Genomic DNA, 24,185 nt, shown 5'->3' on the forward strand with positions numbered 1-24,185 from the left:
TTGGAGCTGAAGGAAGTCAGCTATTCAGGGCTGGAAAAAAAGCATGCTCTGGAATTTGAAAACTCCTCTGAGGTTTTCAACCCGTTCGCCACGAAACTCGGTGAACATGATCTCAAGACATTGAGGATGAAAAATTGCGAGGGGATTTTTGATATCTCGAACGGTTTGCCCGTGGCGAGGCATGAACTTATGGCGAGAAATGAGAAACAGAAATGTCTAATAACATCCACATACATTTCCTGAATTTGATCAAAACTTCATGGGTTTGTTCGTTGTATGATACCGATTGTATATATGTGGCTATTAAGAGTCAACGTTATAGCGCCACCAACTGGCAGCAGGAAGTGTGTCATTTTCAAAAATGCTTTGAATTCAGCATCTTATTTTTACTCGATTTACTTAAACTTCATCAGAATAATGACAAAACACGGCCGATGTAAATCTGTTGTGGGGATATTGATATCTGATATAGTGTTCCATGGCAACGTGTCAAAACTTGAAATGTTCTGTTATGTGAGGTTTGAGGCAGACAACAAAGCTCAGATTTACATGGAAACTCAAAACACATATCAGTATTAGTGATAGCTAGACAATGGCAAAAGCTTTTAAAAGGGCGTGAAGGAGGCACTCTATAGCGCCACCTTTTGTCAAAAGTGGGGGGTTAGTTTTAGCTACAGACACCAAACTTGGTACATAAATTGTTCTTTTCAAGACGGACAACTTTCTAATTCACAGTCATCAGCTACGATCAACAGGAAGTCGGCTATTTTGATTTGAATGTGTATTTTAGAGATTTTACAGTTGTGAATTAATGAATACTCCTCACAGGGGAAGTACACTATACACACCAAAACGTTGTCTATCATGAAGAAAAAAACATCGAGGAACTTAAATTGCGAACAGATTTTGGTTAGCTTGAACGGTTTTGTCGTGGTGATTTTTGAAATGACAGTAAAAAGTGAAACATTAATCGTCTTGTATTTTTAAATTGCAGCTTCCAAACCTTTAAAAACTTTTTAATTTAGAAAAACCGTGATCTGAGGAAATATGCATAGTTTCATGACTTTACAGCACTGTATGATTAAAAGAAAATTAAAAAACTGTCAGACATCTGATCTCACTCTGTCACTCTGTGTGCTGACTCTGTGTGTGTTGTGTGAGTGTGAGTGGGGAGGGGTGTGAGCTGAGTGGCAGACAGACAGAGAGAGAGAGAGACGAGAGAGAGAGAGACTTAAACATCTCTTTAATCACCAGAAAAAAAAACTGTATTTTAAAATAGTTATTTTTTTGTTGTTGTTGCTAATTGTGCTGTTATCATTACATCTTAAGAATATCTTAGGGCCTTATCCTTTTCTGACAGTTTCAGGGATTAAAAAAAATCCTAAAAAACCTTATTTGTGCTGCAAATAATAATTTCAAACTCATTTGATACTGACCTCTGTCACCCTGTGACATGACAATTTATTTGAATTTACATAATCTCAAGGATGTAACAGTAAAACTGTTCAGCTCACAGATGAAGACTAAGCTTTAATGCAAGCAGAACTATTTCACAAATGCTTATAGGTTAATGAAAATCATAACAAAACCACTTTTAAATTATTTAAGGATTTGGTAACACTTTAAATAATGTCTCAATTGTTAACATTAGTAAATGCATTGGTAACACTTCATAATAGCTGCAATTCTTAGCTAAGCATTAGTAAATAGTCAGTTCATGCTTTATATAGCCTTCTCCCAAAATTAATATTTTAGTAAGCATTTTTATAAATACAGCTATAATTAAATTGTTTCATGGTTTATATGCACATTTATTTTGGAGGAGATTAAAGGCTGTAATCTCCCTAAAAAAATGTAAAATAAAAAATAAAATAAATAAAATAAACAAACACAGAACTCATAAATATTTATTTCAAGATGCAATAAAAGAAAACTGTACACTTGAATTTATATATATATATATATATATATATATATATATAATATATATATATATATATATATATATATATATATATATATATATACACACAATTGCATAAGTTTATATTTAAAAATGTTTAGCAAGTGTACAGCTAATAATAATAATAATGCATTTTATTTAGTTTTAGCTACAGACACCAAACTCGGTACTTAAATTGTTCTTATCAAGACGGACAACTTTCTAATTCACAGTCATAAGCTACGATCAACAGGAAGTCAGCTATTTTGATTTGAATGTGTATTTTTGAGATTTTACAGTTGTGAATTAATGCATACTCCTCACATGGGAAGTACACTATACACACCAAACTTTGACTACATGAAGAAACAACATCGAGGAACTTAAATTGCGAATGGATTTTGGTTAGCTTGAACGGTTTTGACGTTGTGATTTTTTGAAATGACAGTAAGAAGGGAAACATTAATTGTATTGTATGTCTAAATTGCAGCTTCCAAACACTTCAAGGCATGTTTTCATACAGAGATCAAATCATTATGAGGAAATATGCATAGTTTCATGACTTTACAACACTGTATGGATAAAAGAAAAGAAAAAACTGTCAGACTTCTCAACTGACATGATCTCACTCTGGCCACTCCGTCTGTGTGAGGAAAGGGAGGGGGAGAGGGAGGGGGAGTGTGAGTGTGAGGGGGTTGGTGACTGTGAATCTTTGGTGACTGACAGTGTGTGTGGATTGTAGGGAGGGGCTGTCTGGCAGAGAGAGAGAGAGAGAGAGAGAGAGAGAGAGACCTAATCATTCCTTTAATAATCAGGAAAAAAAATCTATATTTTTAAATTGTTATTGTTTTTGTTGTTGCTAATGGTGGTGTTTTTTTCCTTTCATTACAGGTTAAGAAATCTCTTAGGCCTTATCCTTTTCTGACAGTTTTTGGGATTTAAAAACATCCTAAGAAGCCTTATTTGTGCTGCAAATTATAATTTCAAACTCATTTGATACTGACCTATGACAACCTGTGACGTGACATGACATTTATTAATCTCATGGATGTAACAGTAAAACTCTTCAACTGACAGATTAAGCTGCAATGCAAGCAAAACTATTTCACAAATGCTTATAGGTCATTAAAATCATTACAAAACACTAATAAATTATTAAAGGGTTTGGTAACACTGTATAATAATGTCTAATTTGTTAACATTAGTAAATGCATTGGTAACACTTTATAATAACTGCACTCATTAGCTAAGCATTAGTAAATAGTTCATGATTATAAAGCCTTTTCCCTTAATAATAGTCATTATTAAGCAGGAATACATCTCTAATTACATTGTTCTTGGTTTAAAAGCACATATATTACAAAGGAGATTAAAGTTTCAGTTGTCTTATAAAATAAATCAATAAACACAACCCAGTTTGATTCAGAATTCAGAAATATTTATTTCAAGATGCAATAAAAGGAAACTGTACACTTGAAAAGGTTTTGAGCGATTCTTGAAGGACTAGCATCACCTTCACTTGTACGATGGTTTGAGGAATATATCTTCCAGATAGTACCGCCGCTCCCTATATGCAGAGTATGCAGTCTTCGTAGAGCACCAACTCCCAGAGGGGGCACCAGTTGCTCAAAAAAAACAAAACAAATATGCGCCATTCTCCCATCCGCGTTCGCGACCACTCAATAGCATTTGAGAAGAAAGACTTGTAGTCACAAAACAATTGTAATGTGTTCATATAGGTGTCAGCTACAATGCACACCTTATACATTTTTTATACATTTTAAAATAAAGTGTTACTAAAGTTATATATATTGTTCTGTGTATGTGATTTCAAAGTCTAGATTGGTCGGATTAACCCTTTAACTGCCACATCCCTTAAAACTTGATTGTCAGAGGGTTACTGTAAATGCTTATGCCCGCTGGGCACAGTTTTCCCGTTGCCACCAGGGTGGCGTTGCACTGATGGCTTGAGCCCGACATCGCTGCTTGCAGCTATATTTATTATTATTTTTATTTTTTATTAAACCTTCCGGGGTGTTTTGGGGGCCTTAACATGCTCAAAAACTCTTGAAAATTGGCACACACATTGGAATCTGCGGCCATCAGGACGCCGCAGAGGCTGGGACCCGGGCGTGGCACAGGGGCTCTACAGCGCCCCCTGGAAGACAGTCAGAATTCTTGAACCATAGCTCACACACACTTGCATGTATTTATATCAAACTCGGTAGACTTATAGATCTCATTGAGCCGAACAACTTTCACACTTTATGTCATAGGCTCCGCCCAACAGGAAGTCAGCTATTCAGGGCTGTTTAAAAAAAGCATGCTCTGGAATTTGAAATACTCCTCTGAGGTTTTCAACCCGTCCGCCACGAAACTCGGTGAACATGATCTCAAGACATTGAGGATGAAAAATTGCGAGGGGATTTTTGATATCTCGAACGGTTTGCCCGTGGCGAGGCATGGAACTTATGGCGAGAAATGAGAAACAGGAAATGTCTAATAACATCCACATACATTTCCTGAATTTGATCAAACTTCATGGGTTTGTTCGTTGTATGATACCGATTGTATATATGTGGCTATTAAGAGTCAACGTTATAGCGCCACCAACTGGCAGCAGGAAGTGTGTCATTTTCCAAATGCTTTGAATTCAGCATCTTATTTTTACTCGATTTACTTAAAACTTCATCAGAATAATGACAAAACACGGCCGATGTAAATCTGTTGTGGGGATATTGATATCTGATATAGTGTTGCCATGGCAACGTGTCAAACTTGAATGTTCTGTTATGGTGAGTTTGAGGCATACAACAAGCTCAGATTTACATGAAACTCAAAACACATATCAGTATTAGTGATAGCTAGATAATGGCAAAAGCTTTTAAAAGGGCGTGAAGGAGGCACTCTATAGCGCCACCTTTTGTCAAAAGTGGGGGGGTTAGTTTTAGCTACAGACACCAAACTTGGTACATAAATTGTTCTTTTCAAGACGGACAACTTTCTAATTCACAGTCATCAGCTACGATCAACAGGAAGTCGGCTATTTTGATTTGAATGTGTATTTTTGAGATTTTACAGTTGTGAATTAATGAATACTCCTCACAGGGGAAGTACACTATACACACCAAACGTTGTCTACATGAAGAAAAAACATCGAGGAACTTAAATTGCGAACAGATTTTGGTTAGCTTGAACGGTTTTGTCGTGGTGATTTTTTGAAATGACAGTAAAAAGTGAAACATTAATCGTCTTGTATTTTTAAATTGCAGCTTCCAAACCTTTAAAAAACATTTTTAATTTAGAAAACCAGTGATTCTGAGGAAATATGCATAGTTTCATGACTTTACAGCACTGTATGATTAAAAGAAAATTAAAAAACTGTCAGACATCTGATCTCACTCTGTCACTCTGTGTGCTGACTCTGTGTGTGTGTGTGAGTGTGAGTGGGGGAGGGGTGTGAGCTGAGTGGCAGACAGACAGAGAGAGAGAGAGAGAGAGAGAGAGAGACTTAAACATCTCTTTAATCACCAGAAAAAAAACTGTATTTTAAATAGTTATTTTTTTGTTGTTGTTGCTAATTGTGCTGTTATCATTACATCTTAAGAAATATCTTAGGCCTTATCCTTTTCTGACAGTTTCAGGGATTAAAAAAAATCCTAAAAAACCTTATTTGTGCTGCAAATAATAATTTCAAACTCATTTGATACTGACCTCTGTCACCCTGTGACATGACATTTATTTGAATTTACATAATCTCAAGGATGTAACAGTAAAACTGTTCAGCTCACAGATGAAGACTAAGCTTTAATGCAAGCAGAACTATTTCACAAATGCTTATAGGTTAATGAAATCATAACAAAACACTTTTAAATTATTTAAGGATTTGGTAACACTTTAAAATAATGTCTCAATTGTTAAAATTAGTAAATGCATTGGTAACACTTCATAATAGCTGCAATTCTTAGCTAAGCATTAGTAAATAGTCAGTTCATGCTTTATATAGCCTTCTCCCAAAATTAATATTTTAGTAAGCATTTTATAAATACAGCTATAATTAAATTGTTCATGGTTTATATGCACATTTATTTTGAGGAGATTAAAGGCTGTAATCTCCCTAAAAAAAATGTAAAATAAAATAAATAAAATAAACAAACACAGAACTCATAAATATTTATTTCAAGATGCAATAAAAGAAAACTGTACACTTGAATTTATATATATATATATATATATATATATATATATATATATATATATATATATATATATATATATATACACACACAATTGCATAAGTTTATATTTAAAAATGTTTAGCAAGTGTACAGCTAATAATAATAATAATGCATTTTATTTAGTTTTAGCTACAGACACCAAACTCGGTACTTAAATTGTTCTTATCAAGACGGACAACTTTCTAATTCACAGTCATAAGCTACGATCAACAGGAAGTCAGCTATTTTGATTTGAATGTGTATTTTTGAGATTTTACAGTTGTGAATTAATGCATACTCCTCACATGGGAAGTACACTATACACACCAAACTTTGACTACATGAAGAAACAACATCGAGGAACTTAAATTGCGAACGGATTTTGGTTAGCTTGAACGGTTTTGACGTGGTGATTTTTTGAAATGACAGTAAGAAGGGAAACATTAATTGTATTGTATGTCTAAATTGCAGCTTCCAAACACTTCAAGGCATGTTTTCATACAGAGATCAAATCATTATGAGGAAATATGCATAGTTTCATGACTTTACAACACTGTATGGATAAAAGAAAAGAAAAAACTGTCAGACTTCTCAACTGACATGATCTCACTCTGGCCACTCCGTCTGTGTGAGGAAAGGGAGGGGGAGAGGGAGGGGGAGTGTGAGTGTGAGGGGGTTGGTGACTGTGAATCTTTGGTGACTGACAGTGTGTGTGGATTGTAGGGAGGGGCTGTCTGGCAGAGAGAGAGAGAGAGAGAGAGAGAGAGAGAGAGAGAGAGAGAGAGAGAGAGAGACCTAATCATTCCTTTAATAATCAGGAAAAAAAATCTATATTTTAAATTGTTATTGTTTTTGTTGTTGCTAATGGTGGTGTTTTTTTCCTTTCATTACAGGTTAAGAAATCTCTTAGGCCTTATCCTTTTCTGACAGTTTTTGGGATTTAAAAACATCCTAAGAAGCCTTATTTGTGCTGCAAATTATAATTTCAAACTCATTTGATACTGACCTATGACAACCTGTGACGTGACATGACATTTATTAATCTCATGGATGTAACAGTAAAACTCTTCAACTGACAGATTAAGCTGCAATGCAAGCAAAACTATTTCACAAATGCTTATAGGTCATTAAAATCATTAAAAAACACTAATAAATTATTAAAGGGTTTGGTAACACTGTATAATAATGTCTAATTTGTTAACATTAGTAAATGCATTGGTAACACTTTATAATAACTGCACTCATTAGCTAAGCATTAGTAAATAGTTCATGATTATAAAGCCTTTTCCCTTGATAATAGTCATTATTAAGCAGGAATACATCTCTAATTACATTGTTCTTGGTTTAAAAGCACATATATTACAAAGAAGATTAAAGTTTCAGTTGTCTTATAAAATAAATCAATAAACACAACCCAGTTTGATTCAGAATTCAGAAATATTTATTTCAAGATGCAATAAAAGGAAACTGTACACTTGAAAAGGTTTTGAGCGATTCTTGAAGGACTAGCATCACCTTCACTTGTACGATGGTTTGAGGAATATATCTTCCAGATAGTACCGCCGCTCCCTATATGCAGAGTATGCAGTCTTCGTAGAGCACCAACTCCCAGAGGGGGCACCAGTTGCTCAAAAAAAACAAAACAAATATGCGCCATTCTCCCATCCGCGTTCGCGACCACTCAATAGCATTTGAGAAGAAAGACTTGTAGTCACAAAACAATTGTAATGTGTTCATATAGGTGTCAGCTACAATGCACACCTTATACATTTTTTATACATTTTAAAATAAAGTGTTACTAAAGTTATATATATTGTTCTGTGTATGTGATTTCAAAGTCTAGATTGGTCGGATTAACCCTTTAACTGCCACATCCCTTAAAACTTGATTGTCAGAGGGTTACTGTAAATGCTTATGCCCGCTGGGCACAGTTTTCCCGATGCCACCAGGGTGGCGTTGCACTGATGGCTTGAGCCCGACATCGCTGCTTGCAGCTATATTTAGGGCCCGAGCACCGAGGTGCGAGGACCCTCTTGTATCTGCTTTGTTTTTTATTATTATTATTCTTCTTCTTCTTCTTCTTCTTCTTCTCCCGAATGAATCGCATTTTTGAGGGCTTTAACATGCTCAAAAAGTCATGAAACTTTGCACACTCGTCAAACCTGGTGAAAATTTTCGTCTGATATAGGATTCAGAAGAGGGTGTGGCAAAATGGCTCGACAGCGCCACCTATACCAAGAAAATCAACAGCCTTCCAGCTATGTTTCACGTACATGCACGAAAATTGGCACACATATGTAACACACCAATACCTACAAAAAAGACTCTTGGAGCGAAATTCTAAACCCAACAGGAAGTCGGTTATTTTTAATATTATGAGCATATTTTGTGTAATTTTGGTCATTTCCATGTGTTGTATTTTAACGAACTCCTCCTAGAGAGTTCTTCAAATCAACACCAAATTTGGTATGCCTAATCTAAAGGCCTTTGCGATGTTAAATTGCGAAGATCCTGACTTTTCGTTGAAGGGCGTGTCCGTGGCGGCCTGGCGAATTTCGATGATTCGCCATGAAAAATGAAGTTGCTATAACTCACACACACAATGACCAATCTGCCCCAAACTTCACATGTTTGATGAGACTCCGAAGCTGAACAGATTGACATGCCCATATTCAGTTATAGTCATAGCGCCACCTATTGGCAACAGGAAGTGACATATTTTACGCTCCGACGAACTACTCCTAGAAATTTTATGACATCAATGTCTTTTTTGTGGTCAGTCTAATCTAAAGGCCTGTGCGATGTTCAGTTGTGAAGATCTTGAGTTTTCGTTAAAAGGCTTGTTCATGGCGTCGCGACGAAGTTCGATGTCTCGCCATGTGAATAAAAGATGTTATAACTCAGGCATAAGATGTCCGATCTTCCCCAAACTTCACATGTGTGATAAGAGTCCTGGCCTGAACAGATCTTCAGGCCAATATTCCACCGGGTGTGGCAGAATGGCTCTATAGCGCCACCTATACACTTTCAACGGAGTGCGCCTCGAGCTATGTTTCACATACATGTACAAAAATTGGTACACACATGTAACACTCCAATACCTACAAAAAAGTCTCTTGGTACGAAATCCGGATCCCAACAGGAAGTCGGTTATTTTGAATTTTCCCTTCAAAATTGCTGTTGTTTTTGCCATTTTCAGGGGTTGTACTTTAACGAACTCCTCCTAGAGATTTATTCAGATCAACACCAAACTTGGTCAGTGTAATCTAAAGCCCTTTGCGATAATAAATTGCGAAGGACTTGAGGTTTCGTTAAAGGGCGGGTCCATGGCGGCCTGACAAATTTCGATGTTTCGCCATGAAAAAGGAAGTTGCTGTAACTCAGACATACAATGTCCAATCTGCCCCAAACTTCACATGTTGGATAAGACTCTTGACCTGAACAGATCTACATGCCAATATTCAGTTATAGTCATAGCGCCACCTATTGGCAACAGGAAGTTACATATTTTACACTGCGACAAACTACTCCTAGAAATTTTATGACATCAATGTCTTTTTTTGTGGTCAGTCTAATCTAAAGACCTGTGTGATGTTTAGTTGTGAAGATCTTGAGATTTTGTTAAAAGGTGTGTCCATGGTGCCGAGATGAAGTTCAATGTCTCGCCATGGGAATAAAAGATGTTATAACTCAGGCATAAAATGTCCGATCTTGCCCAAACTTCACTTGTGTGATAAGGGTCCTGGCCTGAACAGATCTGAAGGCCAATATTCCATCGAGTGTGGCAAAATGGCTCAATAGCGCCACCTATACACTTTCAACGGAGTGCGTATACACTTTAAACGGAGTGCACCTTGAGCTATGTTTCACGTACATGTACAAAAATCGGTACACACATGTAACACACCAATATCTACGAAAAAGTCTCTTGGTACGAAGTCCGAATCCCAACAGGAAGTCAGTTATTTGGAATTTTCTCTGCAAAATTAGTGTTGTTTTGGCCATTTTCAGGGGTTAACGAACTCCTCCTAGATATTTATTCAGATCAACACCAAACTTGGTCAGTGTAATCTAAAGCCTTTTGCGATCTTAAATTGCGAAGATCTTGAGGTTTCGTTAAAGGGCGTGTCCATGGCGGCCTGACAAATTTCATTGTTTCGCCATGAAATAGGATGTTGTTGTAACTCAGGCATAAAATGTCCAATCCTCCCCAAACCTCACATGTTCGATAAAAGTCCTGCCCTGAACACATCTGAAGGCCAATATTCCATTATAATGATAGCGCCACCTGCTGGCAACAGGAAGATTGGCACATATATGGAATAAACATTGATATATTCTACTTATATTTATGAGTTTAAACGCATATTTCTCACCGTTCACCTATTAACTAAAGCCACTCACTGCCGGTGAGCCCGGGTGCGAGGGCCCGTTCATCGCTGCTTGCAGCTTTAATTATTATTATTCTTCTTCTTCTTCTTCTTCTTCTCCCGAATGAATCGCATTTTTGAGGGCTTTAACATGCTCAAAAAGTCATGAAACTTTGCACACGCGTCAAACCTGGTGAAAATTTTCGTCTGATATAGGATTCAGAAGAGGGTGTGGCAAAATGGCTCGACAGCGCCACCTATACCAAGAAAATCAACAGCCTTCCAGCTATGTTTCACCTACATGCACGAAAATTGGCACACATATGTAACACACCAATACCTACAAAAAAGACTCTTGGAGCGAAATTCTAAACCCAACAGGAAGTCGGTTATTTTTAATATTATGAGCATATTTTGTGTAATTTTGGTCATTTCCATGTGTTGTATTTTAACGAACTCCTCCTAGAGAGTTCTTCAAATCAACACCAAATTTGGTATGCCTAATCTAAAGGCCTTTGCGATGTTAAATTGCGAAGATCTTGAGTTTTCGTTGAAGGGCGTGTCCGTGGCGTCCTGGCGAATTTCGATGATTCGCCATGAAAAATGAAGTTGCTATAACTCACACATACAATGTCCAATCTGCCCCAAACTTCACATGTTTGATGAGACTCCGAACCTGAACAGATTGACATGCCCATATTCAGTTATAGTCATAGCGCCACCTATTGGCAACAGGAAGTGACATATTTTACGCTGCGACGAACTACTCCTAGAAATTTTATGACATCAATGTCTTTTTTGTGTTCAGTCTAATCTAAAGGCCTGTGCGATGTTCAGTTGTGAAGATCTTGAGTTTTCGTTAAAAGGCTTGCTCATGGCGCCGCAACGAAGTTCGATGTCTCGCCATGGGAATAAAAGATGTTATAACTCAGGCATAAAATGTCCGATCTTCCCCAAACTTCACACGTGTGATAAGAGTCCTGGCCTGAACAGATCTGCAGGCCAATATTCCACCGGGTGTGGCAGAATGGCTCTATAGCGCCACCTATACACTTTCAACGGAGTGCGCCTCGAGCTATGTTTCACGTACATGTACAAAAATTGGTACACACATGTAACACTCCAATACCTACAAAAAAGTCTCTTGGTACAAAATCCGGATCCCAACAGGAAGTCGGTTATTTTGAATTTTCCCTTCAAAATTGGTGTTGTTTTTGCCATTTTCAGGGGTTGTACTTTAACGAACTCCTCCTAGAGATTTATTCAGATCAATACCAAACTTGGTCAGTGTAATCTAAAGCCATTAGTGATGTTAAATTGCGAAGGACCTGAGGTTTCGTTAAAGGGCGTGTCCATGGCGGTCTGACAAATTTCGATGTTTCACCATGAAAAAGGAAGTTGCTGTAACTCAGACATACAATGTCCAATCTGCCCCAAACTTCACATGTTGGATGAGACTCTTGACCTGAACAGATCTACATGCCCATATTCAGTTATAGTCATAGCGCCACCTATTGGCAACAGGAAGTGACATATTTTACACTGTGACAGACTATTTCTAGAAATTGTATGACATCAATGTCTTTTTTGTGGTCAGTCTAATCTAAAGACCTGTGTGATGTTTAGTTGTGAAGATCTTGAGTTTTTGTTAAAAGGTGTGTCCATGGCGCCGTGTTGAAGTTCGATGTCTCGCCATGGGAATAAAAGATGTTATAACTCAGGCATAAAATGTCCGATCTTGCCCAAACTTCACTTGTGTGATAAGGGACCTGGCCTAAACAGATCTGAAGGCCAATATTCCATCGAGTGTGACAAAATGGCTCGATAGCGCCACCTATACACTTTCAACGGAGTGCGTATACACTTTAAACGGAGTGCGCCTCGAGCTATGTTTCACGTACATGTACAAAAATCGGTACACACATGTAACTCACCAATATCTACGAAAAAGTCTCTTGGTACGAAATCCGAATCCCAACAGGAAGTCAGTTATTTAGAATTTTCTCTGCAAAATTAGTGTTGTTTTGGCCATTTTCAGGGGTCGTACTTTAACAAACTCCTCCTAGAGATTTATTCAGATCAACACCAAACTTGGTCAGTGTAATCTAAAGGCTTTTGCGATCTTAAATTGCAAAATCTTGAGGTTTCGTTAAAGGGCGTGTCCATGGCGGCCTGACAAATTTCGATGTTTCGCCATTAAATAGGATGTTGTTGTAACTCAGGCATAAAATGTCCAATCCTCCCCAAACTTCACATGTTCGACAAAAGTCCTGCCCTGAACACATCTGAAGGCCAATATTCCACTATAATGATAGCGCCACCTGCTGGCAACAGGAAGATTGTCACATATATGGAATAAACATTGATATATTCTACTTATATTTATGAGTTTAAACGCATATTTCTCACCGTTCACCTATTAACTAAAGCCACTCGCTGCCGGTGAGCCCGGGTGCGAGGGCCCGTTCATCGCTGCTTGCAGCTTTAATTATGATTATGATTATAATTATTATTGTTGTCGATATTGTTGTTGTTGGGGGGGCGGGGGTGAACAGCCTTTGATTTTGCTCATCAGTCTTGGCCTTTGCAGTTTTGTATGTCAGAGTCAGCTTTAATATTCAATTTTATAAATAAATGCAATAATAAAAATTTAATTATATATATATATAATATACAGTGCAGACCAAAAGTTTGGAAACATTACTATTTTTAATGTTTTTGAAAGAAGTTTCTTCTGCTCATCAAGCCTGCATTTATTTGATCAAAAATACAGAAAAAACAGTAATATTGTGAAATATTATTACAAGTTAAAATAATAGTTTTCTATTTGAATATTGCATTTATTTAAAAAATAATAATAATCGAATAATATATATTCTAATAATATATTTTCTTTACTATCACTTTTTATCAATTTAACACATCCTTGCTGAATAAAAGTATTGATTTTATTTAAATAAAATAAATAAATTACTGACCCCAAATTACTGACCAGTAGTGTATATTGTTATTACAAAATATTTATATTTTAAAAACATAGCATCTTTTTTTTTTTACTTTTTATTCATCAAAGTATCCTAAAAAAGTATCACATGTTCTGAAAAATATTAAGCAGCAGAACTGTTTCCAACTTTGATAATGAAAAAATTATTTTAAGTTGTAATAATATTTCACAATATTACTGTTTTTTCTGTATTTTTGATAAAATAAATGCAGGCTTGATGAGCAGAAGGAACTTATTTCAAGAACATTAAAAATAATAATGTTTCCAAACTTTTCGTCTCTACTGTATATATACAGTGAATTTAATTATAGTTGTAAGCTTTTGTTACTATTAATAGTACTAGTAAATAATTTATGGCAGCAACTTTTTTAATTTTGAAGCAATAAATGAATAGCTTCAATATTTGTTATCATTTAGATTGCACACATAGACATTATTTTAAAAATAAATAACAATAATTGGTTATATTATTGCAGTTGTTTTACGATAATCATCATTTATATTATTTATTCATTGTTGATTATTTTTGTCAAATAGGGCTGTACATAAATATGTTGAAGAAATATGAACATTTATGCAAAATTACAGAACCTTTTACAGCAATTGATTTGGAAGCATCAAAACTGAAGATGAAAATTATTTTGTGATCATTTAGATTTTTTTTATTAGTTAATATTTAATTATTAGGCATTTAAAATATTATTTAAAAGTAATAAATAATTAGGTCACACTTTATTTTAAGGTGTCCTTGTTACAGTGTAATTATGCATTTAAGAACTGAGTAATATTAATTAACTACGTGTACATACGGTTATGGTTATGTTTAGGGTTTGGCTTAGGGTTTCTTGCATGTAATTATGCATAATTAATTGTTATTATAATAGTAAGTACGTGTGTGTGTGTGTGTGTGTGTGTGTGTGTGTACTTGCATGCATACAAACACATCTACCATCAAAGTGAATTTTGAGTGTCTGTTAATGTCAGTCTCATCATTGCTCTAAAGTTGAATGTTTTTGGCAGTCTCCACATGCATGACCTCCTGTAAGAGGGTGGCTCCGCCTCCTGTTCCCCCTCGAACCACCTCCAAACCCTTCATCTCCGTCACCGTGCAGAGCAGCACCGAGTCTGCACAGGACAGCTACCCCGACAACCTCGACCGCAAGAACGAGGTCAACAGCCAATCAGGACGCAGCAACTCCTCCGACAGCCTCGACAGCCTGCCCAAAGGGTCACGACCCCCTGTAGCGCCGCCCCGTGAGCCCCAGATCCCGGCGGCCGTGGTCATCTCTCCCAACCCGCTCCGAGACTCCCATCATGAGCAGGTGAAGGGGGAAGCGCTCTCTGCAGACGAACGTCCTGTAGACCCCGTCCCGAGACGGAAACTCTCCTCCATTGGGATTCAAGTGAGTTTAGTCCGTCACACACTCCAGTATCAAAGAATCTGAATCACTGAATCTTAATAAATGGTATTTCACTGCTGTTTGTAGGTCGACTGTATTCAGGAATTACAGGCCAAGGTAGAGACGCCACCATTGGCCAGATTCCAGTCGATCGGTGTTCAAGTGGAGGACGGCTGGACGTGAGTTTGTTCCAAGTTTCTCGCTCACTGTACGATAAACCCTGAGTCTTTTTCAGCTGCAAAGAAAATAATACTTTTTTTCCACCAAGGAAGCATTCAGTTGACCTGACAGTAAAGACAATAATAATTAAATTATTATATTCCTATTATAATATAATTATACAAAAGTTTTCCATTTCAAATAAATGCCACTCTTTTGAAACTTAAATAATAATAGCAGCTTTGCCATCACTGAAATAAATTAAATTTTAAAATATATACAAATAAGTAAAACAAAATATATTTTAAATTGTAGTAATATTTCACAGTGTTACTGACTGTATTTTAATTAAATAAATAAATTATTATAATTTTTTTATTTTATCTGACCGATTCCATACTTTTAAACAATTAAACGATTTGGAGCAATACTAAAATAACATTTTTATAATTGCATATCAAATTATTTTATTATTGTTACATTGCACTAAATGATCAAAAATTAATTGAATCATTTTGAATATTTGTTGTCAAGTTTAAAAAATGTTATATTAATGAATTTTGAGGTGGCACTCTTAGTGTAGACTGCAAACATTAATGCTGTACCCCGCTTGATTAAACACAGTCTCTGTGAATCTGATGTCAGCTCATGTCTGTGAAGACGGCAGAAGCACGTTTTCATGCTTCTGCTCAAATATAGAGTTGGACACGTACTTGATCTGATTTTGAAGTGACCTCATTTGACTAATAACTGTGTGTGTGTTAGTTTCAGCCGCTCCAGTAGTATGGCCTCTCGTCAAGAGACGGACTCAGACACACAAGACCTCTCGCTCACATCCCTGACGTTCCCGTCCAACTCCAAACACACCGAGAAGAAAGTCATGGTCAACAGCGCCAGCCAATCGGTGGACTCGCCTCCGCAGCTCTCCCTTAACAACGGTAACCATGACAATGATGTGGCGGTGACGACCAGCGGCCCCTCCCGACAGATCCTGACCAATCGCTCGACCACACAGAGCAGCTCCTCGTCCTTCTCCGAGAGTCTGGATCCGGCCCTCGACCCGTCCTCCCTCCCGCCGCCCGACCCCTGGCTGGAGAGCGGGAACGGGACGGGGAGCGGGGGCCCTGCCCAGCCGCTGACGGGGGCCACAGCGTGCCGGCGGGACGGTCACTGGTTCCTGAAGCTCCTGCAGGCCGAGACGGGACGGATGGAGGGATGGTGCAGTCAGATGGAGAAAGAGACGAGCGAACACCAGCTCTCAGAGGAGGGTAAGATCGATGTGTGCACCTAAGGTTTATTAGAGATCTGTTGAGAGAGAAAACAGTTTTGTTATTAAATCTAAATCTAATAAAAATGGTTTTAGTTGTCTGAAATAAAAGATCAAATAAAATATATACATATATGGTTTATTGGTTTAGTACTTTCTGCCAGTGCTTACAGATCTCTCTCTCTCATTCTCTCTCTCTCTCTCTCTCTCTCTCTGTCTCTCTCTCATTCTCTCTCTCTCTCTCTCTGTCTCTCTCTCATTCTCTCTCTCTCTCTCTCTCTCTCTCTCTCTCTCTCTCTCTGTCTAGTTTTGGGGAAGGTTCGTAGCGCGGTGGGCTGTGCTCAGCTGCTCATGTCTCAGAAGTTCCAGCAGTTCAGAGGCCTGTGTGAACAGAACCTGGTAGGTCAATCCCAGCAACGACAGAAGAAACATGGCACCTCTCATTCGACACACATCCACCCGTTTTGTTTTTGTACTTAAGCTGCGTTTCCACCGCTGGAACTTTAACCAGGTACTAGGAACTTTGGGCTGGTAAACAAGGATCTAAATAAAGTTCCGGGTAAAAAAACGCCCCTCAGAAAGTCCCTGCTGGCTAGGTGGTACTTTTTCAAAGTTCCGGAACATTCGGGGGCGGGACTTGAGCGCTAAACATCCTGATTGGTTGAGTTAAACCACCATTAATTCGGATCATTTTCAAAATATTACTGTTATTGTGTCATGAAATGTAATTTTAAAAGTATTTCAGGCGATAATTTGTTTGTTTAAAACTCAAATCTGTGGTTTATTTATAAAGACAGCGCCTATTTAAAAATGTGTTTCACCGATCTCAGAGACGGTGAGCTCCACACTATCAGCGGGAGCTCAGTGATCATCTATCCGCCGAGAAGCAGCCCTCACCTCGGATAGACCTTCTGATATGTGCCGCTGACTCTGATTAAACATAAAATATCATTTGTTTTGGGTAAATCTAACTGGTTATCTTTGGTCTGTATTCAATTTATCTATATGTGAAAATGAAAATAAAAAGAGGCAGTTGATATAACATTTATTTTCATTGTAATGGCTGTATATATAATGTTACATCACACTCCTGAGTCGAATGAGCAAAGTCTGAACTACAGAGGATGCACGTCCAAAATGTGCTTACTTTGTATTGAGAAACACGCACAGACCTACGTCACCAGACTATTTGCCTAATCTTCCCAGTACTTTACACCGTGGTGGAAACACAGAAAGCAACAGGTCTGAGGGGAAAATAGTTCCTGGGGAAAACGTTCCTGGTGCAATTGTTTCGGTGGAAACGCGGCATTAATGAAACATAACATTGTTTCTACAGGTTTTAAAACACCTTATTTTTCCACAAATTAATACCTTAAAAGAACTTAAATTTGAGCAGGATGTCTTGCAGTGAATGTTGCACATGAATATCTTGGAGTGTGTTTTTGTTTTCCAGTACAAAAATTGAAACACCTTAAATCAAGCATTTACTTGAGATGCTAAATTAAGATATGAAGTATTGTTTTTTTTTTTTGGGGGGGGAAATTGAAAAAAGTCAAGAGAGTTTATCCTAAGCGTATTAAAACTATTTCCTTTTGAATTAAGTTGATATGTCTATTGGCAAATATTTGATCTTTTTATCCTGAATTCACTTTAAAGTCTTAAATTTACCTCCATAAAACTGGCAGAATCAGAGTGTCTTACCAGAATGATTTATATTCAGTGTTTCATGTACTGAGACAGAAGTATACAGCATACTGAGCAGAATAAACGTGTGCATATTATTCATAAAACTACTCTTATTTGGTCATTTAAAAAAACAATAAACTTTCTTCAAAATATGTTTAATGATGCTCTTTGAAAGGCCTGTATCTCTGTCTCAAATATAGCATGGATTCTGACTGAAGTTCAGCATTATAAATCAAGAGCAGCACATCTAGGAGCAGCAGAGAAGTGTCGCCCTCTTGTGACAGCTCTTTATTTTTCCATCTGTTCAGAATGTGAACGCAAACCCCAGACCCACGGCTCAAGATCTGGCCGGGTTTTGGGATCTTCTTCAGCTGTCAATAGAAGACATCAGCCTCAAGTTTGACGAGCTTTATCATCTCAAATCAAACGAGTGGAAGCTGGAAGGAGACTCGCCGGAGAAGCAGGTGCACACACAACTAATGAAACATCAGCAGGAATAGAAATAAATGGCACTGATGCGGATGTTAAATTCTGATTTGCAAATGTAGATCTTCATATTCAGAATTGTGTTATTTTAGTATTATTTATATAATTTTATAGTATTTTGAATTAGCTTTTAGATTTTTAGATTTTTAAGTACTTTTGTCATTTTTATTTAATTTATTATTTGTATTTCTATTTAGTTTTAGTTTACACTATTAGTTAAAAGTTGGGAATGAGAAGTTTTTATGATGTTCTTCGGCTCACCAAAGCTGCATTTATTTGACTAAAAATACAGGAAAAACAGCAATATTGTGAAATATTATTATAATTTAATATAACATTTTTCTATGTGAATATCTGTTAAACTGTAATTTATTTCTGTGATGCACAGCTGTATTTTCAGCATCATTCCTCCAGTCTTCAGTGTCACATGATCTTCAGAAATCAGAATAATAATAATTGTCAGTTTTTTTTTCAGTTAGCTGCCAAGTTTTGCAAGAACTTTTGCATCTTATATTTATATTTAATTCTATTTCAGTGATTGAAATGATTGTGAATAGTTTCAGTGAGCAATAACAACGCTGACTCCAAAACAGAAATGCATTAAGAGTATGACTGCACAATTAATCACATTTCTAATCATGATTATGATCACAATTACAGATGCCACAATTACATAGTCATTCAAAAGTACAATTAAAGAAAATAATAATAATACTTCACTTATATTATTCTGCATGCTTAAAATGTGTGTTTTCTTTCTACAGGTTATCTCAAGGGTTTCCCCCCATTGTTTTACTTTAAGGTTTAGGATAACATTATAATAAAATGCATTTTTGTCCTTTTTTTTTTTTTTTTAGAAACCCAGCCAATGTATATTTGACATTTCAGGCTTAATACTATAGAAAAAAGTTTTTTTTTTTTTTAGGAAGAGTGTTTATTTTCACATGCAAGTATGGCATGCAGTTGCTTCAAGCGATGGTATAAAGCTACTCAAAACATCAGTTTGTGAAAATCGTAATTAATAATCGCAATTACAATTTCAAGGGAACAATTCAGATTCTTGTCATAATGGCTCAGCCCTAATTAAGCGTGTGTGTGTGTGATGTTTCCAGCCGCGTGACGTTCAGGAGAACCAGAAGCAGGCTCCTCCGGTGCCCAAGAAGCCTGTGAAGAGTAAAGCGTCTCTGGGCCGAGAGAAGAGCAACGACACGGTGGACAAACAGAGACAGGAGGCTCGCAAGCGGCTCATGGCGGCCAAGAGAGCTCAGTCCGTCAAGCAGAACTCCACCACCGAGAGCACAGACAGCATCGAGATCTACGTCCCCGAGGCGCAGACACGGCTCTGAGGAGACACACACACAGCCAACATGCTCAAGGGCTCCGGCGTCACACACACAACACCAGAAGATGGCGCCGATGTGACGGAAACCATAAAGTGTGAACGGAAAACCTTTTGTTTTGTGGGGACTGCCAAGGAACACCTCACAACGGATCTTAATAGTTGCATTTAATATTATTATTATTGATAACTGAGACTGCTATTGATAATGACTATTGTCCTAAATTCTATCAGATTGTTTTAAATGTCCTAATATTTTGGATAAGAGCTGTAACCCGTCTGTCGCTCGCTGGAACTCACGTCTTCCTGTCACACGCTTCTCTTTCCGTTCTTCTTCCTTCGGCTCGTGATGCTCCTCGTCTCTTATTTAAGGTTTGGATGGACGGAAGCGATGTTGTGTTTGGGGTCAGGCAGGGGGCGCTCTTCCATCTCCTCTCCAGGATGTTTTGATGTTTGTGGGATATCACGTGAAAGCTGTTTCTCCATCTCAGGTCTTGAAGTCTCACGGTCGTCGATGTGCTTCAACAGGTTTTCAATCCCAGTGTTCCTTGTTTAATTCTGCATCGCTTTGAGAAAAACAAGCTAACCTGATGTTTCATTGAATGAAGTGCCTGTGGATCATTATTGTGGGTGATGTTATGACCCTCTCGTAGCAATATCAGAGATTATAATATCATGATTTAATCAGCACTCCCTAAAACACGCAGTGCAGACGCAGCTTGATTAAACTTAAGGAATGAGCTGAATATGATTCTTCGCTTTATTTAATCATTCAGCTTCTCTTGGCGCTCCTCGTCATTTTAAATATAGTATCAGATATGACACATTTGATTAGATAACTCTTGGGAAAGTGTTTACTGGGAATTTTCACTCATTTAATTTCACGAATACAGTCGATAATAGAATAAAAAAAAATAATTGTAAAAAAATTTATTGAAGAAGGTAATTAGGTCAAAGTAGTTGGTAATGCTGCAAATTAAGAAATCTTGTATTAATGCGGTTTTATTAATTTCATCCTTTGTGTACTCAATCTGACTTCTGATGTGTCCAGTACAAACTAACTGTACGTTTCATAACTCTTTTCATGCACTAGCATTAAAAACATTTGGGGTTGGTAAGATTTCTTTAGGCTTTTGAAAGTCTCTTCTTACTGGGGATGCATTTATTTGATCAAAAATACAGTAATATTTTGAAATATTATTACGATTTAAAATAACTGTTTTCTATGGGGATATATATTAAACTGTAATTTATTTCTGTGATGCAAAGCTGTATTTTCAGCATCATTCCTCCAGTCTTCAGTGTCATCTTCAGAAATCATTCTGATATAAAACATTTCTGATTATTATCAATGTTGAAAACAGTTGTGCTGCACAATATTTTTGTGGAAATGGTGATGCATTTAATTTTTCAGGATTCACAGATGAATAGAAAGATAAAAAGAACAGCCTTTATTTGAAATCGAAATCTTTTATAACATTATGAATGCCTTTACTCTCAATGTTGATCAATTCAGTGCATCCTAACGGAATAAAAGTTTTAATTTCTTAAAATCATACTGACCCCAAACTTTTTGATGTTATAGATTATTTTTCATCCCATACACTGTCATGAATTGATGATGTCCTGCAGCTCTGCGTTCAGTGACAGACGTCCCCAGATCACGAACAGCTCGTGATCAGCTGATGGTGTGAATGTGTTTTGAGCCTCTCCCAGTCGTTCGCTTCATTCGGTGTCGGTCGAGTCGTTGACGCCTGCTGAGTGTCTGACTGTCCTGCAAACGTCTGATAAACCAGAATAATGGGTGAAGATTTGAATACTCATCTCCTGTGTTTAGTGAACTCCAGGCTCAGATCAGATAAACACTCCTCTCCTGTGGGAAACCTGATTTAATAATGTTTTCCCAATGAAATCTGCATAGACAAGCACAACAGTTTGGCCAAGTTGAATAAACAGAATTTAAATAATAATAATTCCTATTTATTCTATATTTTATGGTGTTTATAGATATTTATAATTTAATGTATTTAAATGCATTAAAAATGCATTGCAGTAATTTTGTAGGAAGGGAAAAACAGTATAAAGCTGAAATAGAGATTATACACAAAAACTCGACAGTAAACATCCAGATGCATTACACTGGATCTGAAAGCTGAAAAACATACTGAAACTGACAAACTGATAAATAGAGCATTTTCCATTAATAAAATAAAATAAAAATGTACACCAATCATAGTGGTGGGTACATATCATTTTATTTATTTTATTTTATTTTCAGTTGTTGACCAAATGCATTTGAGTTTTGCATCTTCACGTTATGATCAGAAGTTATCTGCATCTACACAACAGTTTCAGCAAGCCGATGCTTTATGGTTGTAGTTTTACATGAAATCAGACGCAGCCCGAATGTTTTAAGCACACAGACAAATTAGCCAACACCAATGTTTGCAAAAAACACACATTTGTCCAATTTTTCTTTGACTATTCACTCTGAAGATACCATTTATTTCTCTGGAGTTCTATGAAAACATCAGTTGAATGTCTTTAAATTGTCCACCTGTGTTTTTCACTGTCTGGTGTTTCAGTGTTGTGAAACTGGTTTTCACATCATGTGTTCCCGATCTTGTCCGGCTGTGTGTTCACATGTGATCTCGATCATGTTTGTGTGCTTCCCGGAGGACGACGGCACAAACCGTGGATCACAGATCTTCAGAAACCATGTTTATCTCCTCAGCGCTCCAGATGCGTTTCAGAGAAACTCTCATTTGTGCAACACACGGATGTGATCTGCAGCTCTCTGTTCATGCTGCTTGGATACTAGATGAACTCTTTTATACACCTGTTCAGTGACTGAGAGTGGAGTAACACAACAGCGGTCGAACCCTCTCTGACCTGACGGACGCTCTCGATTTCTTCAGCTGTTTAACGGCCGTCAAACAATATATCATCTAAATGCAAGAGTTTGTAGCAACAGGAATTAAGATTATTATTATAAAGATTGATAATCAATATTTTATGAAACAAGCACATATTTTACTGACTAGGATTTGTTCTATATGTCTAATGCTATATGAAGTTTAAGCTGTGTATGTCAGGGTCTTTTGTTTAGTAAGAAATACAGTAAATCTGAGTAAAGTTTAAATGTGTTTAAGAGTCTTTATTCTTTCTAAGCAGCCCTTACGTATTTTATTTACTTTATTTCCTAGTGTTTTGAAACCCATTTTCTCCATCCAGGTCAGAAAGTGACACACTCGGTGGTTAGGAAGCTGGAGTTGCAGAAGTGAAACATTAGCAGTTTAGAGGAGTTGTTGTTCTCTGTGACATTTCTGCATATGAAAGCGTGAGATTTGCCACAAGCGTCGAGAAAATACATCACAGATCGGATCTGCATGCAAACTAACACTCAACCATTTCCTACAAAAAAACTGCATTTATGAAAACACCCGTTTTTCTTCAGACAGGGCTTAATGTTCAGACCGTTTTGGAAAAGTTAGACTTTGTAATTGAGAAACATTTTGTTGTTCAGAAACATCATGTTGCATATCCAGTCATGGTCCATATGCCGTGAATATATTTTAACTTTGAGACTTTTAGGTTCAACAGGTTTGAGATACACAGGTTCAAACACACCTACACAAATTCATCTATATGAACATTTTCCCCATATTTTTATTCTAAGAAAGATGATAAGGAAACACAGATTTTTATATCGGATAGAACGATTATTGTTAATATGAATACAAGTATTATGACAAAATGAAAAATGATTTTGCAATTAAATATTCTCTTACAGCTACTTATATAATGCTAACCAGAATAAGAAAAACAGGAAGAAATATATATATATATAATTTAAAATAATTACGTAAAAAGTAAAAAAAAATTACATTATAGATTAATTTAGATTAAGTAATATTTACTACTAATATTTTATTGGCAGTTATAACTGAAAACTTTTATATTTAAAATATTTTAGTGTAAAAATGACTAAATATTATGAAAATGTATGATAAAAAGTCAGTGAATATACAATAAAACATGCACAAATGAAAAGTTAAAATGTATATAATAAATATGTGCACATATATCAATGCAGATATTGTAAGAAAATAATGATTTTTATTTACAATTTATTTATAGAATAGCATATGTACAACATACATTACTGTAGCACAATTTCACATGAAATACATAGGGCTAGATAAAAAATAAATAAATAAATTGTTTAAATGCGATTTGAATTTGAAAACGTCACTTTACTTATTTAAAAGCCTGGAGGGTTTGGGGAGTTTCCAGAAATGAACTTCTGGACTGC

General features: G+C 36.6%; 1 protein-coding gene across 1 annotated transcript; it reads left to right on the forward strand.

The window, feature by feature from the left end:
• Window positions 1-14,474: 14,474 nt before the first annotated feature.
• On the forward strand, window positions 14,475-23,012 carry LOC113051004 (disks large-associated protein 4-like). Its single transcript, XM_026214571.1, has 6 exons — window positions 14,475-14,936; window positions 15,021-15,112; window positions 15,858-16,360; window positions 16,667-16,758; window positions 18,354-18,509; window positions 19,644-23,012. The coding sequence occupies exons 1-6, from the start codon at window positions 14,541-14,543 to the stop codon at window positions 19,875-19,877; spliced, it is 1,473 nt and encodes a 490-aa protein (XP_026070356.1). The 5' UTR covers window positions 14,475-14,540; the 3' UTR covers window positions 19,878-23,012.
• Window positions 23,013-24,185: the final 1,173 nt, after the last annotated feature.

This window comes from Carassius auratus, chromosome 31 (assembly GCF_003368295.1).
Source record: "Carassius auratus strain Wakin chromosome 31, ASM336829v1, whole genome shotgun sequence".
Lineage (NCBI taxonomy): Eukaryota > Metazoa > Chordata > Actinopteri > Cypriniformes > Cyprinidae > Carassius > Carassius auratus.